This window comes from Equus caballus, chromosome 8 (assembly GCF_041296265.1).
Source record: "Equus caballus isolate H_3958 breed thoroughbred chromosome 8, TB-T2T, whole genome shotgun sequence".
Taxonomy (NCBI): Eukaryota; Metazoa; Chordata; class Mammalia; order Perissodactyla; family Equidae; genus Equus; species Equus caballus.
In genome coordinates this window covers 77,829,545-77,854,509 of record NC_091691.1, presented here as the reverse complement: position 1 = coordinate 77,854,509, position 24,965 = coordinate 77,829,545, and the positions used below count along the sequence as shown (strand labels likewise).

General features: G+C 40.8%; 1 protein-coding gene across 1 annotated transcript; it reads left to right on the top strand.

Annotated features, from left to right (window-relative positions):
- The first annotated feature begins 2,361 nt into the window (after positions 1–2,361).
- On the top strand, positions 2,362–24,553 carry MEX3C (mex-3 RNA binding family member C). Its single transcript, XM_001916773.6, has 2 exons — positions 2,362–3,223; positions 21,517–24,553. Exons 1-2 carry the CDS (start codon positions 2,488–2,490, stop codon positions 22,740–22,742), a joined length of 1,962 nt encoding a protein of 653 aa, XP_001916808.5. The 5' UTR covers positions 2,362–2,487; the 3' UTR covers positions 22,743–24,553.
- Positions 24,554–24,965: the final 412 nt, after the last annotated feature.

Below are 24,965 nucleotides of genomic sequence, written 5' to 3'. Positions count from 1 at the left end.
TGGTCACTGCATGTTTGACTTTCTCCCTTGATGAGATTTACTTTGCTAGAAGATCTACCCTTCAAATAATCGTTATTGTTTAAACTGAAATATCAAACAGCAAGCATATTTGCATGTTCTTTAAGTAAATGTCTACTTATATAAGCTATTCACTGGTGTGTTTAAAAAGATTCAGTACCTTTATTAAGATGCCACGGAATATTATGTCCTCGGGGCATATCACAAAAAAGGTGTAAATGTAGTAAGTCAGTGAAAATTGTGCCTAATTGGGAAGGTAGGGGAGAAACAGACCCTTTTCAGCAGAATTAATAGCACAATTCCTTCTGTAAACCCAAAACTTAAACCCTAGATCAGTGTTCCCAACCCTGGCCAAGCTTTCAGAACCTGTGTGACCTTTTAAAAACATGTTCAGGGCCCCACTCCAGATCTACTAAATCCAAATACCCAGAGTTTGCCTCCCCTTCTCTGCATTTCCCTTTTTTAAAAGCCCTTCTTCCTTTTGATGTACAGACAGGGTCGAAATCACTGCTCCAGAACCTATTGCTACGGATGAATTTTTAGAGAAGCAACATACAGGGTTATATGAGGACTAGGGAAACCTTGGAGCAACAGGAAAGCCTTAGTCTTAGCTAAAATTCTCTAGGCCTTCGATTGGAGGGGTGGGATAAGCTGTAGGATTGGACACATGGCCATAAGGGCACAAAATAGAGAAACAAGACATAGTTCGGCCTTCTCTGGGCCTACTGGCTTTGTAACATTCAAGACAATGTTGAAAAGTAGGTGCTCAACTAACATTCACTCATAAGAAATGAGTTTGAGGCAGTAAGATACCATAAATAAACCCAATACAGAAAGGGTCCCAAGTTATAATTCAAAAATCGAGAAGTCTAGAGCTGCTTGAAATATGGCTAGTGTGAAACAAACTGAATTGAGATGTGCTGTGCGTGTAAGTGTAAAATACACACCACTTTCAAACACAATGAAAAAACTATAAAATACGTCATTAGTGATTTTATATTGATTGCATGTTGAAATATTTTGAATATATTGAAGTCAATCTTTATTAAAACTATTTCTTCTTACTTTCTTACATGGAGCCATTAGAAACCTTAAAATTATACAATATTGCTCGCCTTATATCCCTATAGAACAACGCTAGTTGTTAAAACTAACCTGAGGAGACCATCTGGTACTAATGCCCCCCCATTAGGGGGGGGGTCGCGGTGTAGGTGTCAGTCTAAGATGGAGGAAAGGAAAGCAATAGGCTTTGTTTTTAACAAAGCCATTTAAAAATAAACCCCTAGAAAAGATAGTGTGTGGGATCACCCGGATAATACTGTGGGAAGAGCATCTGGCAGGAGGAAACAGTGATTTAATTTCCTCGAAAAGCCCCAAAGAACTGTTGTTCAGCATTTAAGGCTCCTGATGTAACCAACCGGCCTTGCACTGGAAGCCGGGCCAGCTGGGTATCGGAGGACCCTGCCCCGCGGTAAGAGCATTCCCCGGTGGTGCAGGGAAGGCCCAGGAGCCACGCAGCTCAGGAAGCCACCCACGCGGCTGAATGGGAGGACACTTCGCTGGCCCTTGCTTCGATGACTCTCCTTGGGCCCTTATCCTGAAAGAGGGAAATCTCTTTCTCAACCTGGGGAAACGCCCGACGGACTCATGCCTACGCTCCACTCCAAGGCCACTCGCACAGCGCGCTAAACGACCGACCCAGGTGGGCAAGGGGGATGCGGGGAAAGAAACCCAGGGGTGCGCTTCAACTGCAGGCGCCTGCGCGGAAACCTCCCGTCGGCCTCTTCTTTCAGCCTCCTTTTCCCCGCCCCCACCTGTGTACGTCACAAAGAGTGACGTGTAAAGCGAACAATCACAGTCCCTCTACTCGTGAGCCATTAGGGAAAGGGGAGGGAGGGGAGGGGGGAGGGGAGAGGACGGAAGGCGAAAGCTTTGGGGGCTGGCTCGTCCCGGTCACCCAATCAGAGAGCTCTGGGGAGGAGCGGGGCGGGGCTCGAGAAGAGGGTGGGGGGGTGGGGCTAGGGAAAGGAGTTAGGAGGCTGCGGGGAGGAGAGGGCGGGCTCCCAGAGACCAAAAGCGGCCAATCAGAGCACGCCGGCTTCATTCGGAGAGCGGCGTGGGGCGTCGCCGCCGCCGCCGCGCGCGCCGGGGGCTGGTTAAGGCCATGAAACAAAAGAAAGCCTGAGAGGGGAGCCGCTGCCACCTCCGCCAGCCCGCCCCGCTGCCGTCCCCACCCACCCACCTAGTTACCTGCCTCTGCCTCCTTCCCCTGCCCCTCCACCCCGCCCTCTCCGGTCTCCGGGCGGCCCTGGCGCTCCTCATCCCGGGTCGCCGGCCCCGCCGCCTCCCCAGAGGAAAGGTGTTTGCGCGCTGAGCAGGGCCCGGGCCCTGGCCGCCATGGGGCTCGCCGCCCGCCGCGCCTGACCCGGCCGCCGCCGCCGCCGCCGCCATTGACAGCGCGCCGCCGCGATGCCGAGCGGCAGCTCCGCGGCCCTGGCCCTGGCGGCGGCCCCGGCGCCCCTGCCGCAGCCGCCCCCGCCGCCGCCGCCGCCCCTGCCGCCGCCCGCGGGGGGCCCGGAGCTCGAGGGGGACGGGCTCCTGCTGAGGGAGCGCCTGGCCGCGCTAGGCCTCGACGACCCCAGCCCGGCGGAGCCTGGCGCCCCGGCGCTTCGGGCCGCGGCGGCGGCGGCGCAGGGCCAGGCCCGGCGGGCGGCGGGGCTGTCTCCGGAGGAGCGGGCTCCGCCCGGCCGGCCCGGGGCCCCGGAGGCGGCCGAGCTGGAGCTGGAGGAGGACGAGGAGGAGGGGGAGGAAGCGGAGCTGGACGGAGACCTGCTGGAGGAGGAGGAGCTGGAGGAGGCAGAGGAGGAGGACCGGCCGTCACTGCTGCTGCTGTCGCCCCCCGCGGCCGCCGCCTCCCAGACCCAGCCGATCCCAGGCGGGTCCCTGGGCTCGGTGCTGCTGCCCGCCGCCGGCTTCGATGCCCGGGAGGCGGCCGCGGCGGCGGGGGTGCTCTACGGAGGGGACGATGCCCAGGGCATGATGGCGGCGATGCTGTCCCACGCCTACGGCCCTGGCGGCTGCGGGGCTGCAGCGGCCGCCCTGAACGGGGAGCAGGCTGCTCTGCTCCGGAGGAAGAGCGTCAACACCACCGAGTGCGTTCCGGTGCCCAGCTCCGAGCATGTCGCCGAGATTGTCGGTCGCCAGGGTGAGTGCAGGGAGGGGGGCCAGCTGGGCATGGTCCCGGGCGTGGGTGGGGAGTCGAAAGAAACGAGCTTGGGGCGGAAAAAGCGAACCCGGCGAGTCCCCAAAGTCCACCGCGAAGGGGTCTGGGAGGAGCCCGAGGGTCCATGAGACGAGAAGATGGGTCACCTTGCGAAAACCCACGATGTTCCGCATCTTTGCATGATAAAAGGTGTTAAGTTTCTCGAGCCACCCATTCCGGCTGTGTTCGCTTTAGTCGGGCCGTATTCGTGGAAGACCACGCTGGCGTGGCACCAAAAACCTCAGTAAGGTGGTAAAAGGTCGGGTCGGTTGTGGATTCAGTGTTGTGCACGGAAAGCTTCGAGACTGCAAGTTTGCGCAGCCGACCGTCTTGTAAAAGCACTCAGCTTCCCTTACAACAGCTTGTTCGGATGAAGAAACTGACAGAAATGGAGGCTGTAGACAGAGCTCATTCCAGAGGGGAAGGGGATGTTCAAGTGGTGGGTATTACAGCCGCCCCCCTCCGCCCCTCCGCTATTCAGAAACTTAGCTTTTGGAGAGCAGCCCAACTCTCTGTTGATCTTATTGTATTCCTTTTGATACATTTTAGCTCTCGAAAAGGCACATTGGCTACCTATTAGAACAGTTTAGTGTACACGATAAAGAAAAATTGAACAGTAAGGTAATTGAGTTAAGGAACTTTATGCGTTTATACAGTTTTCAGTAAATTTTCTTCACTTGCCAGCACACCAGTACTGCAGACAGACTCCTCCCACATTGTTCAGACAAAGGACCTATGTCTCAGATTCCAGGAGTAGATTTGTGAAGGTGGGGGAAGGGGATGCCCAGAGTACCTCTGTATCCGACATTTTTAGGGAAGGTCCTGTGCTCTTTAGTGTGGCTTTTTCCCCCTTTATTAAAGGAGCAGATATTACCTGCAGCTGCCTTATTACAAGATAGTTGGGCCTGCTCGATGCATGTCTCTTTAATGTTAGGTTGAGAGCATTGTTGGGGTCAAATAAAGAGAAATGATGGCGCTGCTGCTTAAATGATCTCATCTTTCCCAAGTGGTCTAAAGTACACATAAATAAGAGGTCTGTCGAAATGGTGGTTTCAAATATCAGAGTTGGCTCATTCTTACCTCTAGGATTTAAAAATGTAAGAAAAACCCATCTGAAATCTGGATAAAGGAGATAGCGTATTTCAGACTGCCTGATGATTGTACTTAAAGACACTGTTCAAAGCTAGTGCCAGGCAATTGAGAGTTTATTCTTATAGTTTGGTAAATAAGTCTCGCATGCCTTGTTTGTTTGAAACACTTAAGATACTATTCCAGCAGAGCACTGTTTCACCTTACGTAGGATAAAATTATAACATCTAGATTTATAGACCCAGAATGAGTTGGGCACTCAATTAAGAACATTGAGGAATTGCTATGTATTAAGCTTGTATTTTGTCAGGCGTTGAATTTATGGCGGTTGGGAATGTGAGGTTGATTCAGACAAACTTGCTGCCCTTAAGAAGCAAACGGTCTAATAAAGAGTGGAATAGCACTAAACTAATGTGTAGTTATGGCACTAACAGTAGTATGTGACAAGCAAAAGTCATACATATGAGAACATCAACCTAGGAGGGTTTTGGAGAATGGATAGGACTTTAACAAATGGAGATGGAAGAGACTGAGGAACAAGGTGAGGAAAGGTGCGGAGGAATAATCTCTAGGTATGATTGGAAAGCTGTGTTGTCTTTTTGATACTGAGGGTCTGTAAGGAAGAGTGGTGAAAAGGGGCTGGGGAGGTGTGTGTTCAGGCTAGAGTACGAAAAACCCTTAATGCCATGCTAGGATGCCACTTCCTCAGCACAAGTTGCTTCAGTGTGCTTATGGTGACAGTTTAGGATGACGAAGAGAACATTTACGTACTGGTTGTACTAAGGGACAAGATAATGATATCTTTTGTATATTTAGTTTAATACAAACTTTTGTCCTCTGTATTATAGCCTTTAAAGCACTATAAAATAGTCCTTAATTGTGCAAACTATCTTTATACAAATCCATTATTTTAAAAAAGGAAACTGTATTTGTTCCAAGTTTTTATTTTTTACCATCTATTAAATTATAGCAAATGAGATAAAGTCTTTAGTTTTTCTTTTTAGAGCTGTGCTTATTGGTTAATAAAGAAATTGAATCTTTTTATGTCAGGATGGGGAGACAAATTGCTGACTATTCCTTTTGCACTTAATATTTTCCCAGAGTTGACAGTACTGTTGAAAGTATGTTATCATCCTCTATCTTATCTTAAGAGCAGAAAATCTTGCCCTTTTCCTGTTCTGAACCACTCAACTTGTGGACCATTGACCCCTTTGCCACCCCCAGGCCTCAGCAGCACCATAATAAAACCTGTAAAGTATTTTCCCACTCCTCCAGAGAATTAGACAACTTCTAAGGTTCCCATCCTTTTACAGTGTGATAATTTCCCTTTTCCCTAAGTGAGTAAACGGGGCAGATCATTTAATTTACTTGTTTGCTTTGGATGAACTAAAGTTTCATCCTTAAGAATTATCTATTCTTGCCATTTTATTCATTACCTGAAGTCATAATTTTCTGTTTGACATCTCTTAACTGGTTTTGGAAATAATTATGTCACAGATGGAGATATTTGTGACTTCAGCTCTGAAGCAAAGAGTAGGACAAATGGAATTCTGAGTCACATAGACTAGCAACTCATGTAGATGGCTGTTGGTTCCACTGTCTTTCAAAAGAACAAACCACTGCTTTTGATAGTGATGAAAGTTGACAGAGTGTTGACCTCATATTTATACTCCCTGGGAGCATATGGTTATTTGGAAAGGTTAAATTGACCCTTTTTTTAAGCTTTGTATCTCATTTTGAAACCAACAGTACTGTAAAATAAAGCCAAGAATTAAACAGGCTTATTGATAACCAAAAATTTTTATAATATAGACGTCACAAGTAAACCTGACAACAGATTTAAGACCTAACTTTTTTTGAATGTAGTGCCTGCAAGACACGTTCACAGTGGTTAACAGGTTTAAGTCAGCAGACTTTGTTCCAGTTTGTATAGTTGCTGATAGCTAGTTAGACTAAAAAGTGCATTAAAATAGAACTCAGTACTACTCATTCTTAACTATATTATAAATAAATATTGTCATAAGTTCATTTAAGTACTTATAGCCCAAGATTTTATATTACTGTTTAAGATTAATGTGCATCTTCAACTGTTTTCATTTGAGTGACTTTAGTTGATGGTGTATGTGTGTTCTCTAACTTCACGGTCTAAAAAAGTCATCTCCAGCTTTTTTTAATTGTATACTGTCAAAAAATTTTAAACTTGTACTCCCAATATCTGAATATTTATATATGTTGATATATTATACATTTTTTTTAACTTTTTTAAAGAATAAGGTAAAAATGGAAATTGGGTGGTTTTTTTCCTGCACTCCAGTGAATCCATCTTGCATGCTACTTTGGCTATCACTGAGCGAGACCCTTTTGGAAATGTTTTTCTTCTTTATTGAGCTACTCTTATCTCCACTGATCCCCAGTGGTTGTGTATATTGTCGCTTTTTAAACAATTAGTATATTACATTGTTTTAAATTGTCTTAAATGCATCCTTGTGACAGTTTTTCCCAGTGTCTTAGGGTGGAACCACTCTTGAAGTTCTAACACAACTGAAATAAGGTGTACGCATGTTTGTGCAAGAGAAAGCTTGATCTTGCTACACATAAATTCCCTCTTCAAGAAGACATATTTCTTGAGGAGAAACAGTTTCAGAACAATGCTAAAGTACAGTGTCTCTTTCTTTTATTGAGCAGGGGCAGGGGGCACGGGGGGATTGTTGCCCTTCTCTTTGCCAAGTACTGTGTTAGGTGCTTTCCCAGTATCAGTTAACCCTGCTAGGCAGTAATCCCTGTCTTACAGATGTAGAAACTGAGGTTCTGAAAGGTAACTTGCTCAAATAATGGAACTTGGATTTAGATCAGTTTGTCATCAAAGATAAAGTTCTCCCTCTACTTTGCTGCCTCAGTATTGAAGCATCATACTTGGGAAGGTTAATAATATTTGGGGTTAATTTCTGCCCCAATCTTGAGTTGGGATGCTATATTTCTAGTATGCATAACTTGATATGTCACTATCCACATTAATTTGCTTAATAAAATTTTGATGTCTCTAATACCCAGAAGACACAGTTTATCATTCTAATATTACAGTTTTAATGTGTTTAACTAAAAATTTGCTAAGCATTTGTTATAGTTCAGAAAGTTAATTTGTTTGTATACGCACGCTAGCTTTAAAAATTAAATACTGTGGCTTTTCTAGGCTTTAAAATTTAAGTTAAATTGATAATAGTTTGTACTAGCTCTGGGCCCATTGGGAAAGGTTCAGTTATAATTGTTTTGCAGATAGGTGGGGAATCTACTGCCTTTTCTTCCTGCTTTATTCAGCTAATGAACTATCTTGATTCACTAGAGAGGAAATGGAAAATAAAGTGGTAATTCAAGGGTGTATTTTCTACCCCCTCGTTACCAGTAACCTAAAAATGATCCAGGGAGTGTGGTATTTGAGAACTGTTATTCTGTTAGAGATGTCTATTTAGAAAAATTTCTAACAATGTTTATGGATTGGACTTCTAGGTAGTTCTTCTTACATCTTAAGTTTTCAAGGAAAGGGAGCATTGAGGTATAAGACAGTGCTTAATATTTTGTGGATTTGGTTTTGAGTGGATTTGATATTTGTACAGATTGAAGAATTTAATGCTTTTGCCTTAAAGTGAATACAAAATTGTGTTAGAATGTATGTTTTAATATAAAAATACATACTGTAAACTACCCCAAATTGCCCTTAACAGTCTCTACTCAGCTGTGGTGTATTGGAAAGATCCAGCAATCAGAAATTAAAATTCCTAATTCTGATTACTCTGTGCTGATAACTCACTGTGTGATCTTGGGCAAGTCACTGAAACCCCCTAGGCTTTGGATTCCTCTTCTGCAGCTGGCTACAATCATATGTACAATACTTCTAGAGACTGAATGATACACAAATATATGGATATACATGAAACTGTAAGTGATAAGCACGTATTTTTGTTAAGTTAAATCTGAAATTAATTTAAACCACTCTGTTTAATCTCATTCACCTTTTCTCAGCTTGAGCACACTTTCACACATTATCTTCTTCTAATGTGACAGAACTAGAACCAACTGATTTCTGAATGCCTATGGGATACATGGCACTTCTGTCCAGATAGGCTTGAATTATCCAGTGATAACAAAGAACTCCAACATCTCAATATTAAAAAAGGTTTATTTCTCTTTTTTTTAATTGAAGTAACATTGGTTTATAACTTTAATATCCAAAATACAAAAAGAACTCATACAACTCAACAACAACAAAACAAACCAATTAAAAAATGGGCAGAGGATCTGAACAGACATTTTTCCAAAGATATACAGATGGCCAACAGGCACATGAAAAGATGTTCAACGTCACTAATTATTAGGGAAATGCAAATCAGAACCACGATGAGATATCACCTCATTCTCCTCAGAAAGGCTATAAAGACCAGAAAGGTTTATTTCTTATTCACAAGGACTCTGTTCATTTCAGTCTTTCAGGGACCCAGGCCAACGAAGCAGCCACCATCTCAAGTGTTGGCTGGTCTTCCCTTGTGCCAGAGGGATGAAAGTGGCATAGTACACTCTGGTCTTTAAATGTTAGACCTGGAAGTAGTAATTATCACATCCACTCATATTTCATTAATGAGAGCATGTCATCTGTCCACACCTAATTTCAAGTGAGGGAGAAAGTGCGTTACAACCATGTGCCCACAGGAGAGAGTAATATTTTATAACCTGTGGAACTGTTACAGAATTTTTTAAAATGTAATTTATGCCATGTAGAATTTGTAATTTACAGTTAAACTCAAAATGAAAAAAATACATAATGTTCATAAGATACTAAATAGGTAAGTATAATTGCAGTTTAAAAACTCCTTAGAAAACTCCAAATAGATTATGGATAATCTGTTTTAAAACCCCATTGATCTTTGGGTGATTCTAAAGCGATATATTTTTTATTAAACTGCATCTTAATGCTTTCCAAATGGCTTATATACCATAATTTGTGGGTTTACTTTTAACTGTCTTCCCATGGTACCACTAGGTACCATATATTAGACATTCATAAAGATTAAATCTGATAACTAAGCCTTTAACATAATTTTCTAATATTAGTATTACCAAGCCCAACAATGCTAAATTGAATGTATGCACAGCCTAATGCTGTTTGAATAGTTCAAGGCTTCATTTCATGACTGATTTTGAGAATTTTAAGTCACACTGCATAACCATAGGACCTTTCATACCAGTGTTTGGGATTTAAGAACAATTCATGTGGGCATGGTTTGTCGCCTTTGTCCAGTAAGCAAAACCTACAATTCATTGTATGTGGGGAAGCCTGATTTGACCACAAGTAAAGTTGTATCATGGAATAATGAGACCAGGCCTTAAAATAATAAAGAGAACTCTAATAAAAACTGCAGAGGTAGGTGAAGAGAAGCATAAAGTAGTTGGTCTTGAACATGGTTGGAGGTTTAATCTCACAACAAATGGGGGTCGAAGGGGGAATAGTTCCAAACAACTAGAAAATCTCCCCAGTTACCAGTGTAAAAGTGTTTGCTCTTTGCGCTGACCTTTCTATTACTGTCTCCCTTTCTGTACCATTCTCCACTCCCCTTTGGCTTATCTTCTACGTTTCTACCAGTGCCCTTTAGTATACTGTAGGAAAGGACATTGAACTTGGAATCAGAAAACTTGTTAGACGCCTGATTTCACCATTTGTTGCATGTGACCTTAGACAAATCTCTTAACCTCACTGAGTCTCGGTTTAGGAAACCCCTAAAACACCCTCTCCCCCACCCCCCATTTGTTGTGAGGATCAAGTTTGAGAAGATGTCATTAGTATAAATTCACTGTGCAATGGAAAGTATAGAGATAATAAATTATATATGAGGTAGGGTAGAGTTTATAAATTTTTTTTACTGCTAGATTTGTACTCTGGACAAATACTAGTTGAAACCAAAAATTGTCATTTTAGTAAGTTTTTCCTAGGGCATACCAATAACTAAATGATCTACAGTATATTTTTTAGAAATATACAATATGTCTTAAAATTTATCTAAAGTCAGAGCTTTTGAAATGTGTTTGCTGGTAAAGAGCTAAGCTAGTCTGGAAAAGAATCATTTACGAATGAATTTGATTCCATTATATGGTAGCCAAACAGAAGTAATTCTAAGGTTTCTATTAACATCCTCTGATGTGCATGAACTTAATTTAAAAATCCCCAGTTAGGGAAATTGTTGTGCCTTCATCTCTAATTTACACCCTTTTCTGGGTGTTGCAGCTTTAGTGAAAGGCCAAATATGAGCCTTTTTTTAAATTAAGTATTTTGATCCTCTTGTCTTAACCGAGTGAAGAAGGAGGGAGGATTTTAGATTTAGTTTAACCTGTATTTGTAAAAATACCTTGTACCTGCAGGGAATTCTCCACTCCCAAGAATCAACTAGGAGAATAAGGCAGGTTGAGAGAATGATGTATTTAGGAGTCATTAGTTTACAACTTTAGGCAATTCTAGGCTTCAGTTTTCTTCAGGTATAAAATGAAATTGAACTAGATTATCTTTTGTAGCTCTTATATTCTAATTCTTGTCCAAAAAGAGTCCCTAAAATCATGCGAAAGTAAACTAGGTTTCAAATTACCAGTTAGATGGACTTCAACATATCCTCCTAGTTTTGTAAAGTTTCTAACATCTTAACGTGCTTTTCACAACCTAAATATAAATTTTATCTTTAAGAGAGAAATTCTTTAAATGTTTGAACTTCCTATAGAAAATTGATTCATTTGATTTTTAAAAAATAATAAACCTTTAAGTGTGTCAGGCAGTGTGTCATTTCATTTGATCCATTCTTATTTCCACCATACAGATAAGGAAACAGATTTATGGAGATACAGGTGATTTAACCAGGGTCTCAAGCTAGTAGAATTGGAGACCTCAACACGCCTATCTCAGTGAGTAGCAGAACAAGCAGACAGAAAATCAGCAGGGATATAGAACACTTGAACAGCACCACAACCAACAATCTAAGAAAAGGAAATGACAAGTCAATATCTGTACATGAGCATGTGTAGACATCAAGTCCTTTTGGTGCTTAAAGTTGATATAAGTCAGTGAGGGCAGCCTGAATCTTAGTCATGTTTGCATCCCTGATGTCAGTTAAAATACCTGAAACAAAGTAGATGGTTGCCGTTTATTTTATTGAACTGAATTGTTGGATTAGAAACTTGCCATTTTATTGTTTATTGTTTTAGGTTCCATATTGTGGTATTTGGGGTTTTCTTCCCTCTTTCCTTTATCCCTAACTCCTTACCTAAGGAGCAAGTCAACCTCAAGTTGTTTGGAGTTTTGATTTTAAGGACAGTAGATGCTGCTTGATTTAAGGCATTAGATGTCCATATGAATACTGGTAATAAGCAAAACTAAAATCACGTTAATGAAGCTGTTTGAAGTGCTGTCATAATGAGACAGTATTCTTAACAAAAAATTTCAGAAAATTTTACCTTAGAAGAGCTACAAGAAGGATGCTTGAAACCTAGAAAGGAAAGTTATTATTTCTGTATTGTGCATTTAGGGATGCGTTGCAATGCTAATCTAAACAATTTATTTAAATGTTGGATTAAGTTGTGTGCATAAGAAGCACTCCCTTATTGGGATTTAGCTGATATTCATCGATCTTTGAAGATAGAACACTGAAATTGAGTCCTTGTAAAGTTAAAGGAACTTTTGAGTCGTCTGTCTAGACTTTTAAATAGTCTTCCAAGAGGAAAAGGACCTCATTTTCTATAAAATCATTAAATATGACCCCCCCTTGTTAATTCTAATACATCATGAAACATATGAAATAATGTGTTCCTCTAATGCTTTTAGAGAAAAATAGTATGGTGCAGTGAGAGGAGTGTAGAATTAAGACAACTTGGGTTTGAGATCTGACTTTCCACCTGAGAGGTCTTGAACACTTCACTTAAGCTGTTTTCTGCCCTTCCTAAAGCACTCTATTTGATGATTAAATCAGAATGTATCTGGGAAAGTTTGGAAAACTGAAAAGTGTGCTACAAATTTTTATTATTTCAAAGCTAAGCCTATTGGCTCAATTTACTCATGAAATACTTGAAGGTAGTGGGGGAGGTGGTCAGAGAGAGGTTGAATAATCCAAAAAGCTACCCTTTACTAAGCATCTACTTGAATTACAGGCATTGTAATAAGCATTTTTAGTACATTATTTCGTTTAATCCTTGCAACAAACAAGTGAGTTGAAGTATCCTTAATTATAGTTCCTCACATATGAAGGAGAGATAGAGGGTTAGTGGCCTATTAAAATTCACAAAGCTGGTTAGTGGTGATCTGTCCAAAGTCTTGTGTTCCCATTACTCAACCTACCTTTCCTTGAGGAAAGGCAGAATAGATATATGTATGTGAAATACGGTAGCATTTGATTGTCCCAGGTACTTTTGAGACTTTACAAGGAAGAGGTGACTATTTCCTAGGAGAACAGGGACTCAGTCAAAAAATAGAAATATTGGAAAGGCCCTAGGGTTTGAATGACCTGATTGACATTGAAACCACGAGTAACTGGTGATAGATTGGAACCTAGGCCTGCAGATAATGTTTTTTTGCTCCCTACATTGTTTCATTTAAACTGGACCTTGGAAGATTCATGTGTGGGAGATCTGGTAATAAGAGTCGTATTTGTATTTGTATTATTCTTGAGTTCATAGAGCCTTTCACACAGACAATCTCATCTTTTCCAAATGGCCATGTTTGTTACTCAGAAGATGTAGGACGGGAGGGGGACATACAAGGAGAGTTTCCTGGGTTATTTAGGGAAATATCTGAGCTGAGATAGAACAGGAACAATGCGTGTTGAGACAATAAAATCTGGGAGAAGGTAGGTTCATGGCCACTTCATGGGAAGACGGGTGGGGGGCCCTGGGGGAAGGATCTAAATATCAGGCCAAGGAGTTCTGAATTTCTCAAAGGTAAAAAGAGCTATTCAAGGAGTTTCACTCCCACTCCTCATTTTCATTAAAGTGTGTGTGTATGCTCATTTTCCAGTACGATCCTTTCCTCTTCAAAACAAAACTGCTTCGGGGAATTTTTGAAGAAAGGTATACCCCGAGGATGACGCAAACTGAAAATACACAGATAACACAGTTTTGGTGTTTGTTTGTAGGGGTTTTAGCTTTCTTAATTCGCCTTGTAATATATATGTAGCTAATTTATTAAATGAATGGAAAACAGTGAATTTAATTTCTGGAAAACAGAATCCTCTTTGTCTAAAATCAGAAACACTTCACATAACATTCAGGCTTCTTTCTTTAAAAAACAAAACAAATTCTTTGCACGTACAAGATAGAGTTTAAACTCCCTGGCCTGACATTGAGGACGTCCATTTCCCCATCTAGCCCTCTCCCCTGCCATTCCACCCTCCAGGTCTCCTGCAGCTCCCATGGTCCCTAGCAGGTGCTGTCTCCTGATAGCCATCTTGTCCTCTTGATTCCCACTTCGGCACTTGTAGTTCCCTTCACTCTCCTCCTTGCCTGGCAAAACCACTTTCCTCAAGCCTACGTTCAAATGCCTTTGAAGCTGCCTTTTTTTTTTTTTTTAAACATTGGCAACAGATACTAGCTCAGATGCCAATCTTCTTTTTTTCTTCTTCTTCTTCTCCCCAAAGCCCCCCAATAAGTAGTTGTATATTCTAGTTGTGGCTCCCTCTGGCTGTGCTATGTGGGATGCCGCCTCAGCGTGGCCCAATGAGTGGTACCATGTCCCTGCCCAGGATCCCAACCTGCGAAATCCGGTGCCGCCGAAGCAGAGTGCATGAACTTAACCACTCAGCCCCGGGCGGCCCCCCTTTGAAGCCTTCGTGCCTGTACTGTAAGCACTACAGTCGTCTTTATTTCTATACTCCCACTGCTTTGTATGTCTATTTTCATTAAAGCAGTTATGTCAGTATAGTTTACATGACTGTTTCCCCTCTAGACTTTGAGCTCCTTGAGAGCAGAAATTATGATAGTTCTTTTGTATCACCTGGAATCAGCACCTGCACCTTTATAGGGAATTTAATATTTGAAGGGGTAAGTTCAACGATTAGGCTGATCCTTTTTGTCACAATTGGTGAATGTTTTTGGGCCAGGGATGGCGAGATTTAGCTAGGAACACCTAGGCAAAGCCCTTAGGATAAGTGGAGGCCAGCTTTTACTTGTGCATCTCCTACCAAATTACTCACCTCTTGATATAAACACCTGTCTTCTCAAAACCCTGGGTTATACATTTCTTTACTACCTGTTTTGAATTTTCGCTCCATCCCTTCTCCCTATTCAAATGCCTGTGATCCCCAAACTTTTCCCCTCTAAATCTAGCCACTTTCCCGGGCTTTGGGTTACTATTCCTGGGTTAGGGTTTAAAATTTTCATGAGCCAAATACTTTCCTTGCTTCAGTAGCCAGGGACTTGGAAGGAAGAGAAAATAATTGGAGGAAAGGAAAATAGTAATGTGGTAGGCAAAATAAACCTCCTTCCCCCAAAGATGCCTACACTCCCATCCTCTGCAAACTGTGAATATATGTGTGAAGTATGGACCTTGAGATGGGAATGTTGTCTGAGATCATCTGGGTGGGCCCAGTGTCATCACATGAGTCCTTAAAAGTGGGAACCCTTTCTCAGCTGGGTCAGAGATAATGAGAAGGGGAGAGATTTAAAGCGTGAGAAGGTTTCAACCTCCATTGCTGGCTCTGAAGATGGAGGAGGGGCGCCACAAGCCAAGGGATGTGGATGGCCTCTAGAAGCTGGGAATGGCCCTCAGCTGACAGCCAGCAAGGAAGCAGGGAGCTCAGTCTTATAACTGTAAGCTACTGAAGTCTCACAATAACCTGAAGGAGCAAGGAAAATAGATCCTCCTCTATGTTAGCCCTGTTGAGACCCATGTCAGACTTCTGACCTACAGAACTGTAAAAATTAGAAATTTGTCATGTTGAAGCCAATGTATGCAGTAACTTCTTATGGTAGCATTAGAAAACTAAAGTGGATAATAAGCAGTTAAGGAACAGAAAGAGATTTCTGGATGAGGCCTCCATTTTCCTTCTAGCTCTCAGCTCCTAGAGGCCACCTCCAGTTCCTAGCCATGAGGTCGCCATACGCTGTTCACAATATGGATTGTTTGCCTTCTTCCAGACTAGCCAGAGCATCTCTCTCTGACTGCTGCTTCTGAGATCAGGTGGAGAAAACTCTTAAACGACTGTCGATTAGGTCAGGCCCGCCCAGATAGTCTGGATAGTCTTCCTGTTTTTAAGGTGAATGATTTGGACCGTAATTACATCTACATTGCAGACTGTAATTCTACATCTGGCTCTTTTTTTTTTTTTTTTTTTTAAAGATTTTATTTTTTCCTTTTTCTCCCCAAAGCCCCGCTGGTACATAGTTGTATATTCTTTGTTGTGGGTCCTTCTAGTTGTGGTATGTGGGACGCTGCCTCAGCGTGGTCTGATGAGCAGTGCCATGTCCGCGCCCAGGATTCGAACCAATGAAACACTGGGCCGCCTGCAGCAGAGCACGCGAACCTAACCACTCGGCCACGGGGCCAGCCCCACATCTGGCTCTTTTGTTATAAGTACATCATTCCACATGTTTCATGGAACGAAAAAGTGGCCTTAAAGATGATCTAGTCTAGCAGTTTTAAACTTCTGACTGTGACCCCTCAGCAGACGAACATTTTATGTTGCAGCCCATTGTGCACATCACTGAAATATTTGGAAGACATTGAGTTCTTTGCTTTTTTTTTAAATGGTGATTGCAGCCGTGGTTTGAGAAACACTGAAGATGGGATCTTTTCAATTCCCCTTCTCCCTTTCAACTCCTCTCCCAGCATCAGAGGACCTCTCCCTCTTGATTGCTGAGGCCGCTGGTAGGGGAGATTCCCTGTACCCTGGAAAAGCAAGACAGGCCTTTGGCTCTACCAGGGAGTGAGAGGACCAGAATTCTGGCTGCAGCTAGAGGGTTTTCAGGTGAAATGCAGCCGCAGCCACAGTGCTATAGAAAGGGGAAATGGGTTCTTATGCCAGGGAGGTAAGTGGGAGGCTTTTTTTATTTGCGGAATTTACTTCCAAATCAAAATAAAATTATAACATGAAAACACGGCTTGCCATATGTTGGTTTTTATCTGTAGCTGTAAGAAAACAATTGTTAGTCCTTACTCTTAAAATTAAAAACCCTTGTTCAGCTTTGAGGTTATGAAGTCATTTACCCTACTGTTCATACAATTCTAAAATAATCTCAGTACTGGCCAGAAGTCTAAAATGCTAAGTCTAGTAAAATGTATGATTTCTTTATATTTAATTTTTAAAAATTATCTAACTTAATTATGTTTATTTGAAAAAGTAATGCATTTGTATGGCTCACAATTTATAAAAAATAACAGTGTACAAGGAAAATTAAATCTCCCTCCTACCCAGAGTCAACTAGTTTTATGACTGCATGTTATTCCATTATAAGCTGTACTAGCCTCATACTAATACAGTAAGTAATATAATACAAAAGCTGTTTTGCAAGTCTTTTACAGAATCCCTTTTATGAGTGAGGTCATAGGGGCAGAAGGGTACCTGCAGCTGTGATTTTGATAGATACTGTGGCGAATGGCCCTCAGGCAGCTGATACTCTCAGTAGCTGAATATGAGGGTCCTTTGCCCCATTCTCACTAGCACTGTTTTTGATCTTTGCTTTTAATGTTTGACAGTCTTATAGGTAGGAAATGATACCTCATTTCACATGAAAATGAGAATTTTCAAGTTTAGAGCCACTTACATATTTCCTTTTCTGTAAACTGTTTCACCACTTTTTCTGTTGTTTTGGTGGTTTGATATGTAGTATGAGTGTATGAGTATGTGTGCAAGAGAGAGAGAAATTAATCATTTGTGATGTGAGTTGTAAATCATTAATTTTTTTACCTTGTTTTTGGTGACTTTTACCATGCAGCAATTAAAAAAAAGGACAGTAACTTATCAGTACTTTTATGGCTTCTGAATTTTGTGCCCTTCTTAAGATTATAAATTCTTCCATGATTTTCTAAATACCTTTGAATTTGCAAATAGAAACTCAATCTAAAATACTCCAGGAAGCTCTTTACGACCTCCACCTGCAAAATAATAAAATCGGTTTGTTTTGTCTCCTTTAGTTTGTGTCACCTATTTAGAACTCTGCCTATTCAAATTGTCCTCAACTTTAGAATGTATATATTTTCAAGAAATCGTGTGTTGGTTGTTTTGAACAATATGTAGGTTTCTATAGAAACAATATTATGATTGATGAGATTTCCTATAGTCCTAATCAGAGTTTAGGCTACTCTGTTAAAACTGTCTTGTAAAATTTAGCAGAGAGAAAGAACACTTTATTGGATTTTTGTTGGGAGTGGCTTAAAAGGAGTTGGCTTTGCTAACCTGTTGCCTCTTTCCCCTGATCTGCAAAACCTAAGCACATGGCTCTTTTGGGCAGGGTAGGCCTGTCTTACTCCCCTGTTTCAGAAGTGGTCCGTGGTCAAAACATTCGTCTTATGTCTTCCTAGTGATCCATGTATTAAACACCTACTTATTAGTACCAACCATAGTTAAGATAGTGTTCTGTGTACCTTTAGACATGTTTTCTTAGTTAATATACCTACTGGGTATTAAACAAAAAGTATTCTACTGAGGTGCAACTGATAGTTGCTTGTAGTCTGAAGTATTTGAGGTTTTTTTTTTTTTTAGTATTTTCTCTTTTGTGCTTTCAATGTTGTGAAAGTATCTCTGAGAGTTCTTTTTTTTTTAGGATTTTATTTTTCCTTTTTCTCCCCAAAACCCCCCAGTACATAGTTGTATCTTTTTAGTTGTGGCATGTGGGATGCCGCTTCGGCATGGCTTCATGAGCGTTGCCATGTCCACGTCCAGGACTCAAACCGATGAAACCCTGGGCCGCTGAAGTGGAGAGCACGCAAACTTAACCACTTGGCCACGGGGCTGGCCCCTAGAGAAGTTTCTTAATTCAACTCTTTCATGGTCAATATTAGTAAGAGTTGAGAGGGGCCAACCCTAGACCCTTAGGCTAGTTCTCTCTTTTTCCTTAATGGAAATTGCCCAGTGTTTTTCTGCATGATCAGGACCCTCTTTGTTAGGAATGTGATGCTAGCAGACTGCCTTCTTGTCAAGCTGTAGCCCAGAGTATAAACTCATGTGTCCGGATAATAACACTAACAGCCCTGCGTGTGTAGTATGAACAGTTACACGTTCACATCACCCCTTTCAGAATTTCTTAGGCGTCTCTCCATCAGTCACATATTACCCAAAGGAAAGTGATCTCACTTCTCAGCCCCAAGCAGTACCTACTGTGCTGAGTGAGGGAGTCTCCTGGAGATTGAGCCGGTATAGATGATAAGTAGATAAGGAAGTTTTATTGCTCTGGTCTCCCAGTTCACTTTCTATCATGGAGCAAAAGCAGGTATAGCATTTTTTTATACTCAAAAGTTACGCTATCAATTTAACCTTCTTTGTAGTTCATTGTGGATGTAAACTTATAGTAGCACAAAATGCAGTCGTCGTGTTTTACAGTAGCATAAGTTGGATTCATTGTAGTAATTTCTTGATATCCCCCAAGCCACTCCCTCCCCTTGGCCCTTCTTACCTCATCTAGTTACTGTACTAAGTGCTTTGCTTGCAGTTTTGCTTTTAGCCAGTTTCTGCCGCCTGCCCCTGAGTCTTCTCAAATGAATGTAGCCTTCAGGTTAGAGTAAACCTGACTCTGAAAGTGTTTTCATGATAAGTACCGAGAATTTAGCAGTGAGAAGGCAGCCATTTCTTCATAAGTTCCACAGTTTGTTAGACGGGGGAACAGGATCTTCATTTGCGGTTAAGATTCAAAAGTTCAATGGTAGGCTGAGTAAAGTTCTGTTGAATATGCTATAATTGAAGTTGGCATAATTAACTCCCTTGAACAAGGTTGCATTAGCAGTATGGGGCCAGAATGTGAAAGTCTTGAAAAGCTCAGCAAAAGAAACTTAGATGCAAAGCAATATGTACAAGAAAGGCCTAGTGTTCTTATATTAAAAACAGTGATCTCTGTTGCAACAAATGGTGTATGGCCACCCCATAGCAGATACTTACAGTCAACCATCCAGTGCTTTGGGAATGTTCAGGAAGGACACAAACCAGTCCTGAGGGAGAGGAAGCTTCATTAGAGGAGGAGACATCTAAACTAAAATCTGAAGGGCTAGCAGGAGTTAGACAAGCAGAGCTGGGAGTAAAAAGGCAAGGAGAAAGGAACATTCCAGTCATGGAAGCGAGGAAGCATGGATGGGAGTTTTAATATGGTGGAAGCATACTGCAGAGTTTAGGAAGTGAGGGAGAGGAAAGGAGAGTGGTAGAGAAAGCTAGAGAGGTGATCAGGTACCAGGTAAAGAGGGGCCTTGTCTGCTAATATTGTTTGGACTCTATCCTTATGGTAAAAAGGAAGCCATTAACGCACTTTATGCAAAGAAGTGATCATGTGGTCTGTTTTGTTTAGAAAGCATCATCTGACTATAGTGAATATAGAGGATGGATTGGAATGAGGACACTGAAAATAAGACCTATTTGATGAGGGAGGGGGCCATATTGTAGTTATGCATGTTAGAAATTATGTATATAAAGACTTAATTTTTGTACATTATTAATTTATTGGGGGCAAAAAAAGAAAGAAAAAGACCTGTCCAAATTGTGACATGTGTCTTCAACAGCAGCTAACTTCTTTATTTTGAGGAACTAAGAATAGCATGATATGTTCATGAGACCCCATCTATTCTCGCAAGCTTCATATTGAGATCTTTGAAAAGTATAATCCCAGAGTTTTATGCCTTAGTTGTATATTTGGCATTTTAAGTTACAGTTTGAAGCCCTCTAATCTTACACAGTTGGCACTGGTAATGGGTGATTATTCAGAAAGTTGATTTGAGAATTAGGGATAGTTATGCATATGTGTGGTAGATATTTTATTTTAACTTAAATATACTTAGGATTTGGGGCCAAAGCCTTTTATTTGAGAATGGATCTGCCAATCAAAGTAGTCCTTCAGTAAAACCATGTCCAATGCCCATATTCCATACAATTTTGATTTGTTTCTTTTGAGTTTAGCAAGAACTTTGCAGTGAGTGAAAAGTCATCCTATTTTAGCTTTTTATTCCGGGCTTTTACACTTGTCTCACTCATATGTAGTTCAACAGCACCTTTTTTTTTTCTTTAAGGTACTCATCTTTATTGAAATTTTCAAAAATAATCAACTTAATTTTCACACAAGCACGTCTTTTTGCATTCGTATTTCGCTGGCTTATGTAATAGTTAATTTAGTTAATGTATGGTAGGAGTACAACTAGCGTAAACAGATGGAGATAAACACAGCTGATTCGTAGTAATCCTAAAACTCAACTGATAGGAGCAGAAGTGAGATGAGCACTTTGCTGTTGTCATCAGTTGAGTTTTACAGAGGAAAGAGTAATGTTAAGTTAAAATAAGACAGTTAAGTGGAAATCAGTTAAAGAACTTCTGTCCTATCGTATAGTTTTGCAAAATTTGAGGCTTTTGGACTAAAAAAAGACCATAGATTTTGATGTCAGACGAGGTTTAACTCTGGCTCTGCCACTTAGTAGCTTTGTGAACTTGGATAAGTTGTACAATTTTTCTGCACTTCATTTTCCTTAGCAATAAAAGGACTGTCATAGTCTAGTTATTGTGTAGGTTAAATGAGAAAATATATTAGTGGTTTTTCTTTGCCACCAACACTCTGCAAGGTAGTAAACTAGTAGTGTTCTGAAAGTCAGAGCCACTCATGGTAGAGCTTGCCTGTGTAGAGCTCTTCATGCGTCATTCGCAATGACTAATAATGAGAGGAAGAAAACGGGAAGCCTGACTTCTGAGTTAGGACCTCCCAGTCAAGGTGCCACCTCTTCCCAAGTAAAAGACGAGCAGACAAGATCTAGGAGCATTAGTGGATTAGAAAGCATTATCATCATCTAGTGATGTTTTTAATGATAAAGGGAAAACTCTAAAACTTAAAGAAAAAAAAACTGCCCAGGAACAGACTATCTAGCTTGAAAGGAGCTTTCTGTGATTGTTTTTATAAATATTGTTGAAGTAAATGTTGATTCTTCTGAAATGTTTTCTTTCTAACAGGTTGTAAAATTAAAGCACTGAGAGCCAAGACAAACACGTATATCAAGACACCTGTTCGTGGTGAAGAGCCCATTTTTGTTGTCACTGGACGGAAAGAAGATGTTGCCATGGCCAAAAGAGAAATCCTCTCAGCTGCAGAGCACTTCTCCATGATTCGTGCATCTCGAAACAAAAATGGCCCTGCCCTGGGAGGGTTGTCATGTAGTCCTAATCTGCCTGGTCAGACCACCGTTCAGGTCAGGGTCCCCTATCGTGTGGTAGGATTGGTAGTTGGACCCAAAGGAGCAACTATAAAAAGAATTCAGCAGCAGACCCACACATACATAGTAACTCCAAGCAGAGACAAGGAGCCCGTCTTTGAAGTGACAGGGATGCCCGAAAATGTTGACCGAGCACGAGAAGAAATAGAAATGCATATTGCCATGCGTACAGGAAACTACATTGAGCTCAATGAAGAGAATGATTTCCATTACAACGGTACCGATGTAAGCTTTGAAGGTGGCACTCTTGGCTCTGCATGGCTCTCCTCCAATCCAGTTCCTCCTAGTCGTGCAAGAATGATATCAAATTATCGAAATGATAGTTCCAGTTCTCTGGGAAGTGGTTCCACAGATTCCTACTTTGGAAGCAATAGGCTGGCTGACTTTAGTCCAACAAGCCCATTTAGCACAGGAAACTTTTGGTTTGGAGATACACTACCATCTGTAGGCTCAGAAGATCTTGCAGTTGATTCTCCTGCCTTTGACTCTTTACCAACATCCGCTCAAACTATCTGGACTCCATTTGAACCAGTTAACCCACTCTCTGGCTTTGGGAGTGATCCTTCTGGTAACATGAAGACTCAGCGTAGAGGAAGTCAGCCATCTACTCCTCGTCTGTCTCCTACATTTCCTGAGAGCATTGAACACCCACTTGCTCGGAGGGTTAGGAGCGACCCACCTAGTACAGGCAACCATGTTGGCCTTCCAATATACATCCCTGCTTTTTCTAATGGTACCAATAGTTACTCCTCTTCGAATGGTGGTTCCACCTCTAGCTCACCTCCAGAATCAAGAAGAAAGCACGACTGTGTGATTTGCTTTGAGAATGAAGTTATTGCTGCCCTAGTTCCATGTGGCCACAACCTCTTCTGCATGGAATGTGCCAACAAGATCTGTGAAAAGAGAACGCCATCATGTCCAGTTTGCCAGACAGCTGTTACTCAGGCAATCCAAATTCACTCTTAACTATATATATATACATAAATACTATATCTCTATATGGACTCGTAAAGGCATGGGTATAATGGTACCCCCAGTAAACTTCCTAATGAATTCTTATGACTGTTATCAGGCTTTATTGGGATTAGGCTAAAGTTGTTAGTAAACTTATAAAAGGCTGCTATGGTAACACTAAACCTAAGTGGTCTCTTGTCTATTAGTTTGGTTTGAATTATTAATACTATCCTGTAGACCCAGAGACATAGCTTGTATAAGAATTGCTAATGCTGAAGTTCAACTCGGCTGAGTGAAGATAATCATAGGCTGTGTGAGCCTATGAGAAAAGTATATACGTCTAAGATTTCAAAACAATGGGTCCCAAAGCCTAACCACATTAAGAGTTTATGGAGGGTACTTGGCATTACAGATGATTCAGACACTTCCAGTGCTGCCTTCTTTACACTGCCAGTTTTGACAAAACAGGTTTGTTTGTTTTTTATTTTACAACAACTTATGCCTAATTCTGCAGGATTGCAAGTAACTTTTTAATGCATTGCGATTACTTATTGGTAATAACAGGGCTGATGGCAGTTTACTCAATCACTGGTTATAATTTGGGACAAAAACTGCTACATTGACCTTCATCTCGCCCAGAGTGCTCACGGCTGGTATGATCAGTGGATCAGGAATGCAGTTGTGTCAATTGTGAATTCCTACCCATTGCCTCCCTCTGTGAATGTGGAAATGGCCGCCTGGGTTTTCCCATTTCAGGAAGGGCTTTGGGATGCACCTATATTGGCTAATAATTGAGGATGCAAACATTCCATTCATTAGTCTGATCAAGCTATTGATTAATTTTTAGGTTATAGTTCAAAATGTGAAACATTTTATGTTCAATCCATACTTGTCTTGCACATTATAAATATATTTTTATTTTTTAGTAATTTGGGGGAGGGGGAGACAGGGATAATAACGCCCTTAGCATAATTCACAAAAGCAGCTGTGACGAGCTCCCGTCAGTTTACTTCATTTCAAAACTGTTTCCAATCACAGGGAAAGAGCTCTGTAAACTCCACTTTTACATTTCACCTGTGGATGTCCATAACTTCATCCTCAGTATGTTCCCAAATCTGTGCTGGCATTGAAAGGACAAAACATGATACTGGTGGGTTTTTCTACTAATTATTTTTTGAAGCGTTATTTTCCCAACACAAAAGAGCTTTTTTTCTCAGTATAACAAAAATTGAAATCCTATGTGTATTGAATAGTAAATAGACAAATTTTATTTTTTATTTCCACTTGAAGAGTTACATTTCGTATAAAAGTTTACAAATAACGGTTTTTATTTTGATTTTTTCAGTATAAAAAATTGCCTTGATGGCATATTATGATGTAATGCTAATTGCTTGTAGAATAGTTAAATGTCAGTATTGAAACCTAATCTTTAGCTGCCGTCTTGTAGATATGAACGAATGTTCACCAAGCATGTATTTTGTATTTTGTTGCATTGTACACTGCAACTAATAAGCCAAGGAATCGACATATATTAGGTGCGTGTACTGTTTCTAAAAACCACAAACTAAGAATGATAAATTATCAATATAGTTTAGTATTTGCTAATTTTACTACACTCTTTTGTTATGTATATGTAGGGAAGTCATAGGGATTATAAATTCAATTTGAGTAAAGTTTAAAACCATATATTTTATGATAAAGGGCCTTTAACTTAAGATGGCCAAAGCACTGATATTATATATTTGCTGTAAAGAGAATTATAAGAGTTTTATTTTTCTGATATTAAAAGTTACTTAATAAAGACTTGTTTCCATTAACTTGAATGTATTCTCCTTGGTGTTTTTCATGTAATCATTAGTTTAGACTGGACGATAGCTAGCTGTTTGCCAGAATTGAAAATTTCCTCTTAGAAAGTTTTCTCTGTCTCTAGCTACCTGTTTTCTTTCTGGTAGTGACTTTTGTGTGTGTGTTCTTAGTGTTGAATGTGTTGTTAATGCTTCTATCTGAATTTAGCTTTTTCTTTAAATGAGTGGTACGTTATGGTAAAATTAGGGATTTAGGTAGTTTTAGATTGTTTAGTTGCATATTTGTGTAGTTGACCACAAATAATCATCATTAACTGAATTCTAAGTAAAATAGTAAATGACTTTTTATACATTAATGTCAACTAAAATCCTGAGTCCAACTTAGATTCTACTCAGTTTCTGTCTTTTGTTATGGATTCTTATCACCAAA

What these genes read in the sequence shown, in the direction of transcription:
- MEX3C (XM_001916773.6), top strand. Translation starts at nt 2,488, where the DNA reads ATGCCGAGCGGCAGCTCCGCGGCCCTGGCCCTGGCGGCGGCCCCGGCG. An exon ending in CGAGATTGTCGGTCGCCAGG is followed by an intron (nt 3,224 to 21,516) that starts GTGAGTGCAGGG and finishes TCTTTCTAACAG; the next exon opens with GTTGTAAAATTAAAGCACTG.